The 13,119-nt window shown below is 45.9% G+C and overlaps 1 protein-coding gene across 4 annotated transcripts; it reads right to left on the reverse strand.

The window, feature by feature from the left end:
• MAGEL2 (MAGE family member L2) lies at nucleotides 1–12,871 on the reverse strand. Of its 4 annotated transcripts, none has more exons than XM_082450777.1 (2): nucleotides 12,380–12,871; nucleotides 1–11,596 (listed from the first exon to the last, which is right to left on the reverse strand). In XM_082450777.1, the coding sequence occupies exons 1-2, from the start codon at nucleotides 12,390–12,392 to the stop codon at nucleotides 8,814–8,816; spliced, it is 2,796 nt and encodes a 931-aa protein (XP_082306903.1). In that variant the 5' UTR covers nucleotides 12,393–12,871; the 3' UTR covers nucleotides 1–8,813. The 4 variants fall into 4 exon arrangements, with proteins under 4 accessions (XP_082306903.1, XP_082306902.1, XP_082306901.1 ...); XM_082450776.1 differs by having other exon boundaries at nucleotides 1–11,656; XM_082450775.1 differs by having other exon boundaries at nucleotides 1–10,883; nucleotides 11,406–12,871.
• Nucleotides 12,872–13,119: the final 248 nt, after the last annotated feature.

Consider the following 13,119-nt stretch of genomic DNA (forward strand, 5'->3'; position numbering starts at 1 on the left):
TTTTTGTACCAGTACTACACTGTCTTGATTACTGTAGCTTTGTAGTATAGTCTGAAGTCAGGGAGCCTGATTCCTCCAGCTCTGTTTTTCTTTCTCAAGATTGCTTTGGCTATTTGGGGTCTTTTGTTTTTCCATAAAAATTGTGAAATTTTTTGTTCTGGTTCTGTTTCAATTCTTATTTTATCCTTAACAATTTCAACTCTTCTGGGTAAATATGCTAATATCTTCTTTTTAATTGTAGAAATTCATAAGAGGGTGAAAATGAGCCACACACTGGGTAAAAGAGAGCGAGAGTTCAGAGACCAGGGCCAAGTGCCCTGCTTGGCGTTTGGAAGGCAGAAATAGGGAAACCTTTGACATACTTGGAATTTCAGGCATCAGTCATAGGCTGGAGTCCATGGTGGACTTTGCCCTTGACTCTGAGGTAGGGGATGGTGCTGACCCTGGGTTCTCCCAAAGGAGAAACAATGACACCTATTCTTGGATCATCTTAAGGTATAGGCTGGTATCTTCTCTTTGGAAGCTCCACTGGATGTTATGCTTATGTGCAGCAGAATTCCCTCCATCCTGAAGCAAGACTATATTAGAAACTAATTTCTTCTAAAATCGATGGTTTCATTAGCGAATTCTGTTTAAAGAAGATTTAACACCAATTTTATACAATCACTTCCAAAAAGCCAAAGAGGAAAGAATGTTTTATGAAATTGGTAATGCCCTGGTACCAAAATCATACAAACAGATTACCCCCTCCCCCATACCTCCCAAAAAAAGAAAGAAAAAAAGAAAGAAAAGAATGGAAAACTACAGACCAACATCCCTCGTGAACATGGATGTAAAAATCCTAACAAAATATTGGTAAATAAAATTCAGCAGAAGTGGGGTTTATTCCAAGAATGCAAGGTTGCTTTAATATTCAAAAATAAATTAATGTTATCCATCCTGTTAATAGGTTAAATAGCAAAAATCACATGATCAAATAAATCAATGCAGAAAAAACATTCAACAAAATGTTTAACACCCATTTATGATAAAATCCCTAAGAAAAATAAGAATAGAAGGGAACTTCCTCAACTTGATAAAACACATCAGGTAACCTACAGGTGACATTGTACTTAAATGGTGAAAGACTTTTTTACCCCAACATCAAAACAAGACAAGGATATCTGCTTTCACCACTCCAGTCCAATATATTATGTGAAGCCCAGCACAAGACAGTAAAAGGAAACAAAAGGTATACAGATAGAAAGGAAGAAATAAAATTGTCCCTACTTGCAGATGATGCAATGGACTACATAGGAAATCCTAAGGAATCAAACTCCCAGAACTAACATGGGAGTTCAGCAAGCTGCAGGCTACAAGACCAACATACAAATCTCTAAACACCAGCATTGAACACATGGAAGCTGAAATGTAAATGTAATATAATTTGTAATCACTCGTGAAGAATGAGATGCTTAGGTATAAATCTAACAAACATATCCAGGACTTGTACACTGAAAAATACAAAATGCTGATGAAAGACATCAAAGAAGATCCAAATAAATGGAGAGATATACTGTGTTTATGGATTGGAAGACTCAACATAGTAAAAAATGTCAATTCTCCCCAACTTCATATATAAGTTTAACTAAATTTCTTTTAAAAATCCCAGCAAAATTTTTTATAGACAATCTTATTTTTAAATTGACAATCTTATTTTAAAGTTGATATTGAAAGTCAAAGAATCTAGAATAGCTAAAAATAATTTTGAAAGAGAAGAATAATGTGAGAAGAATCACTGTACTTGATTTCAAGTCTTATATAGCCACAGTAATCAAGGTGGTGTAGTTATCACTGGAGGGATAGATTAACAAATCAATGAGACAGGACTAGCCCACACAAGCAGAGCTAAACTATTTTTTGACAAATGTGCAAAAGCAATTAGATGTTGAAAGCATAGTCTTTTCAATAAATGTTACTGGAACAACTGGACATCCATAGGCCACAAAAAAAAAAAAAAGGAAAAAGAATATGGAAAAGAAAAAGGATCTCGGCCTAAATGTCATACTTTATATGCAATAAACTCAAAATGGATCATAGATTTAAATATAAGATATAAAGCTATTAAACTTATAGAAGAAAACAGAAGGAAATCTTTAGGACCTACAGTCTGATAAAAAATACTTATGTATGAAATCATGATACATAGAAGAAAAAAATCAGTAAATTGAACTTCATCAAAATTTAAAACTTTTGCTGTGTGAAAGGCCCTGTTACAAGGATAAAAAACAAAACTACGGACTGGGAAAAAACACTTGCAAATTGCATATATAATAAATAATTCAAATCTAGATTACATAAAGAACACCCCAAATCCAATATTATAAAACAAATAAAAATTTATTTAGAAAAGGGGCAAAGGAGATGAACAGACATTTCACCAAAAAGGGTATACAAATGACAAAAAAGCTCATGGAAAGATGTTCAACTCTTCTAGTCACGAGTGAAATACAAATTAAGACCACAGTGAGGTATTAGGACACACCTACTAGGACAGCTACATTTTTTTTACTGACTACACCAACTCTTGGTGAGGATATGAAATAACTGGATCTCTCGTACACTGCTGGTGGGAATGTAAAATGTTACAACCACTCTGGAAAGTAGTTTGGTAGTTTCTTTAAAAAAATAACCATTCATTTACCATACCACCCAGCGATTACACCCAGGGGCATTTATCCCAGAACAATGAAAATTTATGTCCATACAAAATTTATGTCCATCCCATGCACAGGGATGTTCATAGCAGCTTTGTAGGAGATCAAAGCTGGAAACAACCAAAACGTCCTTCACAGGTAAATGTTTTTGCAACACTGAAAACGAATGAACTATGTACTGATACACACAACAACTTGGATGGATAACAAGGGCGTTATAGTGAGTGGAAAAATTGCCACTCAAAGGTAGACTCCATTTATATAACATTCTCAAACTGACAAAATTACAGAGATGAAGAACAGGGCAATGATTGCCAGGGGTTAGGGATGTGGGGGAAGTGATGCACATGACTATAAAGATCAGCATGAGAGAAATCTTTGTAGTGGTGGAACAGTTCTGCATGTTGATTGAGGTGACGTTTACAGAGTCCACAGTTTTTTGTGATAAAATATCATTGAACTATACATATACATAGTACCAGTGTCAATGTCTTTGATATTGTACTACCGCTATATAAGATGTAAACATCGGGGGAAATTAGATGAAAGATGCAGAAGACTGTCCTGTACAATCTTTGCAACTTCCTATGAATCAATAATTATTTCAAAACAAAATGTTTTTAAGTATGTCTTGTAGAAGCCAAGAAAACCAGCACTCAAATCCCACAGCTTTGTGGTTCCAGCTGGCTCTGTTTCAGGGAAGAGTCTGAGTCACTAGAAAGCACACCCCAGGAAGGCTACCAGATAGGAAATGCTTCTGTGGTTATTGCTGGTTGATTGGACAACCTCAATCCCTCTATTAACCTTCTGAGAACCTCAAGCTGAAGTTACTCCAAACAAGTGAGGGCAAAGAAAGCCAGTTGCTGGGAAATGGATTGGCAGTTCGCAGAGTGAAGTCATTTGTACTGAGAAGGCATCTCTCTGAGACCCCAGGAGGATTCCTGAAGTGCCACTAAGCAAAATAGGAGAAAACTGAGAATGAAGGAGGCTCCCCATATAGACTTCATCTCTTAAAACAAAAAGGAGCCAGAGTAACTTTCAGAATCTAAAAGGATTAGGGGATCAGACCAGCGGGCTAGTAGTGTTATAAATCTCTCTATGGGATTCACAATAGGACCCTTTGAACAATTTGGAAGAATGACATTGCTTGCACTATAGCTTGTGCTCTAAAGATGGATTGCTAGGCTTCCTTTCCCAGAGATTCTCTCCATAGAAGCCAGATCTACTATCCTGCATGTCTTTCTTGTGCCCACAGGACTTTCTGGGTTGGAAACAAAAGAAAACAGGAAGTTTGTGATCTAAATGTCAGTGGCTTCTTTCATTTTTTAAAAAAAATATTTTATATTGGCATATAATTGATTAACAATGTTGTCAGTTACAGGTGTACAGCAAAGTGATTCAGTTATACATATACATGTATATATTCTTTTTCAAACTCTTTTCCCATTTAGGTTGTTACAGAGTATTGAGCAGAGTTCCCCGTACTATACAGTAGGGCTTCTCTCTTTCTCTCTCTCTCTCTCTTTTTTTTTTTTTTTTGATATACCAGTGTACTCATTTATTGGTACCAAAAAACGTGCCCACTCACTGGAATTTGTGGTGCACCCATGGGATTAGTTCCCATTCACTGCTTTCCACTAACTGGTGGCCAGTCCCCCTCACAAGGGATGAAGGAAGGATGGGCTGTGCAGAAGCTTCAGTTGAAGCCTCTTGTCAGAGAAGTCCCACCTCATGTTGTCCTCATCATGGCCTTTCATTTTTGCCTTCTGAGTCTGTGCTGAATCACAGGAGACTTTAGACAGGTTGTCTTGTTTAGGTCCATGCCCACCTTTGTCTTTATGAAATATGTGGCATTTTCATCTCATACATACGCACGTTTGAATCTTAATTAACTGGAGAATTTTCTCCAGGTACTTCTGGTTCTTGCTGGTTTGGTAACATTACTTCTGCTAACTTTGTTCATTCCCAGTAATTCTCTCTCTCTCTCTCTCTCTCTCTCTCTCTCTCTCACACACACACACACACACACAAACACACACACACACACACACATTCTCTTTAAGACCCATTCTTGTTGACACTCCTGGGTGTTCCCTACAGAATCCTAGGAGTTCCCCTAACTTCCCAGTAGAGGGACCCCTGGTCTAATTCGTAAATCCTAATTTAGGCTAACCCACATCTAACCTGATGCTCCTTGACCCTCAGGGTGAGGAAAGTGAGCTGCATCTAACTCTGAGATAAACTGAGAGCCATCAACTGTTTTAAACAGGGTGAAACGTTATGCTCTGGGCAGCCGACATAGCAGTTTGCGTGAGAAGCAATACTGAAGGTAGACACCATGTCAAAGGCAGCTGCCAAGTCCAAGCAAGAAACAGTGGCTGCAGGGATGGACAGAGGGTGAACACTCACCGTGCCATGTGGCAAACCTGGCAGGCCTGGATGACTGATCAAATGTGGGGCAGTGTCCACATGTTAGGCTCTGGTTAGATGCCTATGTCCTTTCCAGTATCATGACAGTAGCTGAGAAGATGCCGCACATTGTGGGTGTATCTGTAACTCTAAGGGTAAATTATTAATGTGCTAGGTGCCCAGCAGAAGCCACAGGGACCCTGGAGAGAGGACTCTGTCCATCACAGCCACAGTGATTAATTCTTGTCTGCTGACAATGTTGCTTTATGTACTGCTTTGACAGGCAACCAGCCCTTGTCTCTATGGCTCTTGGGAGGAATGATTTATAGTAATACAGTATTATTCTAAAATTTAGATCATCATTTCTAGGTAAGCATCCTAAGATATTACCTTGCTTATAACTTAACATCCTGTACAACCGTGCACTGGATTCCATCACTTTGGGAAACATTTTAAATTTCTCTTCTTGAGGAGTCTACAGCTTAATCTGAAATGGCTGAGATCATTCCACAGCTTTGATGGGAACCTGCTAGCACCCACTTTCAAATTTTTCTGACACAGTTTTCATCTCTCTGCTCTGCTGCATACAATTTTGTGCTGGAGAAAACTGTATGTGGTTTTCTGAGGAAGCCTTTGGTCTTTTCAGTAGAAAGCTCACTGGACCAGCTTGATGCTAGTATGTTTGTATGGGGGTGGTGAGCAGCTGTACATATCATAATGTCTCCTCCACTTTCCTAAACAGTTTTCCTTGTGAAAAAGCTTTTGCCCCCACTGCAGATTATTTCCATTCAATATATTCCTATATGAAGAATTTCTAGGTAAGATAGTGTTAATATTTTTAAATCTCTTGGAGATGCAGTTGACTGAATTTATTTCAGGGTAATTTGTAGTAATTTATAGTTTCACCAGCTGTATAAACTGGGTGCCAGTTTCATGATAACATTATTTGCATTGGATAGTCCATGGGCTTTTATTTCATTCTATGCTAATTTAATAAATGAAAGCTGGAATACTGGTCTAATATTTATAATAGGTAATATTGTCCTCATGTATTAGTGAGGTGAAACAGTTTACAATGTCATTTTCCATTTGTATTTCTTTTGTTTTTTGTCACCTGATATCTTTTGCCCATTTAGTTTATAGAGGTTTTAGGTTTTCTTCATTTTACAATAAAAATCTTCATACTAAATTTATCTACATTTTAGAACTTTGAAATAATGGGTCTTGAATTTTCTCTCATTGCTTCTTACCCTGTAGTTTCCCATTTTCCTGGATTTTTGTTTTCTGCCTTTTGATTTCATAATGTCAGCTGTTCTTTCTTAAACGTTTCAGTTGAATATTTGGCCAATTTTGTTTGTTTTTAGTTACAATTGTATTATTATTGTAACTTATCTCTAATTACATTTTAACTCTATTCAGGTCTTAAGCCCTTGGCATTGCTTAAATTAGGTATTTGCTTTATATCCGATGATGGGATAAATGAGATTAAGGATTGTCAATGGGAAGTGAGCCTTTCTGCCCTGAAGTAAAGCCACACCTTAAGCATGGCACCAAAGCCACATGATGCTACTTTTCAAATTTTGCTCCACAAAAAGCGACTTGCTCAAGTCCATGAGAGAATGATTTGGAGAAAACTATAAAAACAATTATAAATAAACTAAAAACAAATAAGAAATACTAGACCTATGTGTCACTTTTCTGGTCCAGCAAAGCCTCTTTGGGGGATAGTTCTCAGTTGGGACAGTGCTGTTGCCTTCAATGGGCATTTGCTGTTGTTGTCAAAATAACTAGAGACTGATTGGGGCAGTAGCCCAATACTCTCTGAACCACGGAGCTTACAAGAAACTTCTTCAGAATTTCTGGAAAACCTGGCCACTTGGACAACTTGCCAAAGATCCCCTGTAGCCAGGCAGGTCCCAGGGTGGGGGCAGTTGGGGAATGGACTCTCCATCTTATGAGTTCATCTCCTCCTCTAGAAACTCATCTTCCTAAATGCAACTGGATTGGACATGGAGAGGAGGTTTCACCTTGCCCTATGACATAAGAGAAAAGAAGGAACGTTTGGGCCCAAATGCAAGCAGAATTATGGGCAAGGGTTATGTAGCAAGTACTAGCTTAAACCCAGGTATTTGGGGTGTGAGTTTCTTCACGGCGGCAGGGGCTGCACTGAGCCAGTGCAGGAGCGACAGAACTGTGGCAGGCCAATAGGTGGCAGACGAATACCACTTTTGCCATTTACCTCCTCTCTGGCACTTCATCTTCACCAAGAGAAGGGGGGTTTAGGGGTGGGGTTCTGTATCCTTCTAGGACAGTAGAGATGGCAGCAGCCCTGATGGTCCCCATCCACGTGAAGACAGTGGTACCTTCAGGAAAGTCGTTTTGCACACACCAGCCTGGTCAGGTGTGCATGAATATCTTTCTCCGAAACTCTCCCGTCCACATCCACTCCCTCCCACACCAGGCCCTGTACCCAAAGGCTGACTAAGGCTATTTAGCACATCAGACGTTGCCAGCTGACTTCCCCTGTATGTTACAACTGATGCCCCCTCCCAGGAGCTTCAGCTAGACCTCCGTGTTGTCCCCCTCCTTCCCCCCGACCGCCTGCAATCTGCAGGATCCCCCGTTCAATGAAGCCTGGTATTTCCTTTTCCCTGTTATAAACCTGGATGTTTTGCAGGGAGTGTGTTTCAATGCCCGTGCCAATGTGTTGATGAAACCCACATTTCTTGAGCTGCTGGACACCCACCACTCACCACATGACTGACCAATGCCCCTTTGGCCAATTCATCCCTGTGGCTAACGAACTTGGTACTTGTGGTCCTGCAGCAGATGGTCCTCACTTCTCACATAACCTTAAGAAAATTTTCTGCTCCAAATTACAACATTATTGTCTTGGCACTGACATGTCCCATTTAATTATTCTACTTGAGCCTTAGACACTCACCTACAAAATGGGAATAATGCCTACTTTGAAGGATTATTGTGAGGAATCAAGAGGATTAAAAACCTCTTCTTGATTCAGCCTTGCTGACTTGACAAGTTTTACATTTGCTTTAATCTTACATTTCACCACCCATTGCAATCACTGCCTAATTATAATGCATGTAGCACTGTCTTTGAAAAGCAGTTTTGTCACCGTGGTTTCTACTATCACTGGTAGTTGTCATGATGTTTAGCTGTATTTGGAGAGTACGGTAAAACTTGGCTCCTGCTATCTAGAATAAAAATTAGAATAAAGACAAACACTTCCATGTTATGCTGAAATTATATTTATATATAGATATAGATATAGATATTTACTTTTCCGCAGACAGCTTTTACTGATGAGTCATTTTAACGTTCAAAGAACAGCCTATTTTGATGCTACATAATCTGTACCAGAATGAGATGGATAGCTTCTCAAGTTCATTTCACAAAGCCAGCACAACTCCGATAGCAAAACATAACAATTATAACACAAAACAGAGAATCACAGATCTCACTTAAAAATACAAATGCCAAAATACCAAATAGAACAGTAGCCAGTTGAAATCAACACCACATGAAAATGTACAAAGCTTTGGCAGATATGAAAGCAAATTGAAATTCAAACTTACACATAGAGAACTGGAACATAAACACCAGAAACAAAACGTCCCCCCCACCCCACCCTGTCAGTGGCCTCAGGCCGGGGACCCAAAGGAACAATGAGATATCGGCTAAACCACATTAGCGGGGAGGGGGGCTGCTGGTGGGGTCATCAGCTTTATCATCGGGGCCGGGCTCATCCTCATCCAAATCTTCAGACTCACACTCTGCCAGCGCTTCATAGTACTGGTATGGCCAGCACCGTGGATCTTTCTTATAGAGCTTGGCCAGAAACTTCAGGACAAGCATCTTGCTGGTTTCGAGGAATGCTCGGGGGCCCCAGAGGAACTCATATTCTGCTGGCTCAGTAAAAGGGATTTGCCTGTACTCTAGGTACTTCTCCCTTACAAACACTTCGGTGATGAGCTTCCTTGTATTTCCGAAGAGACCATGTGTCTCCCGGACATCCAGCCCTAACTTGTACAGAAAAGTAAAGATCAGGTCCTCCCTGACACAATTGCCTTTCATAAAGATGAGGCTCAGAACCACCATCAGGAGTCCTAACTTGGGCCTATCTAAATAGGATGACACTGCTTCACTCTTCTGACCCTTGTTGATGAGAATATAAGAGTGGTTTTTGGGATCAATTTCCTTCAATTGATAACCAAAGACACACTCCAGCTTGTGGCTGGCACGGCTGATGATTTCTAAGCACTCATCTTTATATTCACGGATGATGAATTTCACCATCTCTGAGCGCTTGATGGGCACCTTGGCTTGGTCCTTGACCAAGAGGAACTGCACCAGTGCGTTTGCTCTCTCATCCAAGGGAGACAGTGGCTGAGTCTCCAGCTTGGGGTCATCTTGGGTTGCACCAAATCCCTGAGCAAGATTAGGGAGCTCAGAGATGATCAAGGACGGAGGGCTAACTGGGCTTTCCCAGAGACCCAGGGCCCTTGAGGTGCTCGGGCCTTCCCAGGCACTCAGGGCCCAAGAAGTGCTGGGTCCTTCCCAGCCACTCAGGATCCGGGAGGTACTCGGGCCCTCCCAGCCACTCAGGCCATGGGAGGTGTTCAGGCCCTCCCAGTCACACAGGACCTGGATAGGGGTTTGAACCTCCCAGTCATTGAAGTCCACACTTTCCCAGGGCCTGGGGGCCTGCCAGGTGCACATGCTCAGCATCTGGCCCCTGCCATCCTCCTCTTCAGTATTCAGATGCTTCTTCTTCCGGGTAGCCTTGCCCGAACGACGCGGAGGCTCAGCGGAGGTCTTCGAGGCCTCTTGAGTGGTGGCCATTGCCTTGGGAGCAGCTGCCGTCGCCATCAGGATGCTGGGCCCTGCCTTGGACGCCTTCGAGGCATTCACATTGGGCTGTGGAACCCATGGGACTGCAGGCAAGGCCTCAATGCAGGCAAATGGATCCTGCAGAGAAAGTGGCAGTGACTTTGGGGTCTCTGAGGTGGCAGACGGGCCCTTGAAGGCATTAGAAGAGGCAGGCTGGAACTGGGAGGTAGATGGAAAGACCCTTGGGGTGGCAGTAAAGGTCTCGGATGTGGCAGGCAAGTTTTTCCAGGGAGTTGGTAGGTGTGCTCCAGCAGTTGGCATTGCCCTGGGAGCACAAAAAGTGCCACCGAAGATCATCCGGTCCTTTGAAGGAGCCTTGCGTTCCTTTGAAGAGGTCCTACGTTCTTTTGAAGAGGTCCTTCGGTCTATAGACGAGGCCCTGGATTCTCCTGATGGAGTCATCAATGATTTAGCAGAGCCCATGGGAAAATTTGCCCCTGCTAAGGGGGCTCCGGGCTGGCCCTGCAAGGCTGAGGGGGGGCCCTGCCAGGAGGGCTGGAGTTGCATGGCTGGCAGCTCTGCCTGCGAGCCCGAGGGCTGGGCCTGCTGTGTGGGTAGCTGGATTTGCAGGGCCTTTTGGGAGGCGGGGGCCCCGTGAAAGGGCTGCTCCAGTTGAACCAGTGGTGGGCCCTGCCTCTGGGCCTCCTGGGTGGGCAGGGCCTGCCAGAATTGCCCGGGGGCCTTTGGAGCCTGCCAGGCCAGACTGGCCTGGGCTTGCTGAACTTCTTGGAACTCCATTGAGGTTGGCATCTCGTGTGGCACCGGAGCTTGGCCTTTCGGGGCCTGCCAGATGATGGGTGGGCAGTGTACAGCCTGCGGGGCTGACAGTGCGGCCGGCAGAGGGGCTGGCATCACGGCCGGTGGCACCTGCGGAACAGCGGGAGGTGCGGTGGGCATCTGTGGTGCTGGAGGGGCCGTTGGCACCTGTGGGGCCGCCCGAATTGGTGGAGCCGCCCTCAACTGCGGGGTGGGCAGCCGAGCCTGCGGGGCCTGCCGCAGAGGTGGTGGGGGTGGCAGGGCCTGCCAGAGAGGCGGCGGGGTGGCCAGGACCTGCGGGGCAGGTCGGATGGGTGGCGGTGCCTGGCGGATCAGTGGAGGTGCCTGGCGGATTGGGGGTGGGGCCTGGCGCACCGGCGGGGGGCCAGGGCGGATGGGCGGTGGGCCCGGTCGGATGGGTGGTGGCCCCGGGCGCACAGGTAGAGGTGCCTGCCAGGCAATCGTTGGAGCAGGCCAGGTGACCTGTGTGGTCTGCCAGCCCAGGGGCGTGGTTGGCCAGCCTTGCGGTGGGGCCTGCCATCCCGGCGAGGTGGCCTGCCAGCCTGGGGGTGTGGCCAGCTGCGCTGGCGGGGCCTGTGGACCTTGGGGAACCTGCGGAGGAGCCCTTATAACCTGTGACTGGATCTGCAGGATCAGAGGCTGAGCCTGTGGGGCCCAGGAAGCCATAGGCTGCGCAGGTGGGGCCGGCGCAGGCGGCTGCACCATCGGGGCTCCTGTAGCTGGAGGCTGAGTGATTGGAGCTCTTGAGCCTGCAGGATGGATCATCAGGACTCCAGGACCTGGAGGCTTGGCCATCGGGGTTCCTGGAGGCGGAGGCTGGGCCATCAAGGGTGCCGGGGGTGGAGGCTGGGCTATCGGGGCTCCTGGAGCAGGAGGCTGGACCATCAGGACTCCCGGAGTCAGAGGCTGGGGAATCAGCACTCCTGGAGCTGGAGGCTGAGCCATAGGGGTCCCCGGAGGGGGAGGATGGGCCATCGGTGTCCCCGGAGGGGGAGGGTGAGCCATCGGTGTCCCCGGAGGGGGAGGATGCGCCATGGGGGTCCCCGGAGGGGGAGGATGCGCCATCGGGGTCCCCGGAGGGGGAGGATGCACCATTGGGGTCCCAGGAGGGGGAGGATGTGCCATCGGGGTCCCCGGAGGGGGAGGATGCGCCATCGGGGTCCCAGGAGGGGGAGGATGCGCCATTGGGGCTCCGGGAGCCGAAGGATGCATCATCAGGACTCCCGGAGTTGGAGGCTGGGCCATCGGGGCTCCCGGAGGGGGAGGATGGATCATCAGGACTCCCGGAGTTGGAGGCTTGCCCATCGGGCCTCCCAGAGGGGGAGCCTGGACCATCGGGCCCCCTAGGGCCGGAGGTTGGGCCATGGGAGCCACTGGGGCAGGCGGCTGGCCCTGCGGGGCCTCCCAAGCAGGCTGAGGTGCCTGCCAAGCGGCCAATGAAGCCTGCAAATCAATCGGAGGTGGATCCCAGGGGACTGGCGGAGCCCGAGAGGAGGCGGGCGGAGCCCGCATCAGAACCGTAGGGCGGCTATAGACCGGAGGCTTAGGGGCCTCCGCCGGGGGACTCGAATCACCCAAATTCTTACTTAGCTGCGACATGTCCTTTTGCTCTGACAGCTGGTGAGCCTTTTCCTCCGACAGCTGCTGGGCCTTTTCCTCCAGAGAGAAGAGAATGCCTACGTGGCTGCTGAGAGGATTCCTCCCTGCTGACTGGTGAATAGGAAGTGAGTGCCCTTAGCTCTGCAGCTTTCCGCAGTAAGGAGGAGGGGGGAAGGGGGCTCAATCCCGCCCCTTCTCCGCCCCCGACCACCACAAGTGGATAGTGCATAGGGGCGTCTACCAGAAATCCTGGCTGACACAAGATCCCTCCTCACTCTGTCCAGTCCCCAAATGCAGCCTCGTCAGACTCCCCATGGATGAGTTTTCACAGGGGAGTGACAGGAACAGATTTATGTTTTAGAAATCACTCTACTGCATTATAGAGTTGGGAACAGACCACTGGGAACATGGAAGGTATCCATGAAGGGGGAGATGGTGTGGTCTGAGCTCAGATACAGCAAAACCAGAGCTGGAGGAAGGGAAATATATATATATATATATATATATATATATACACACACATACATACACACACACACACACACACACACACATATATATATTTCAAGAGTGATAGTAGGCAGCTATTATAATTTAATGTAAGTGTGAAAGAGACGGAGAAGTCTGTCCTGGGAAAGTGGGAAATTGCTGGTGTAGATGATTTTCTTAGGGACACAGTAGAGGCTGGTAGGAAGAGAGACTGATGGGTATTGGATGGGACACGGTG

This window comes from Balaenoptera physalus (genome assembly GCF_965194825.1).
Source record: "Balaenoptera physalus genome assembly, chromosome: 2".
Taxonomy (NCBI): Eukaryota; Metazoa; Chordata; class Mammalia; order Artiodactyla; family Balaenopteridae; genus Balaenoptera; species Balaenoptera physalus.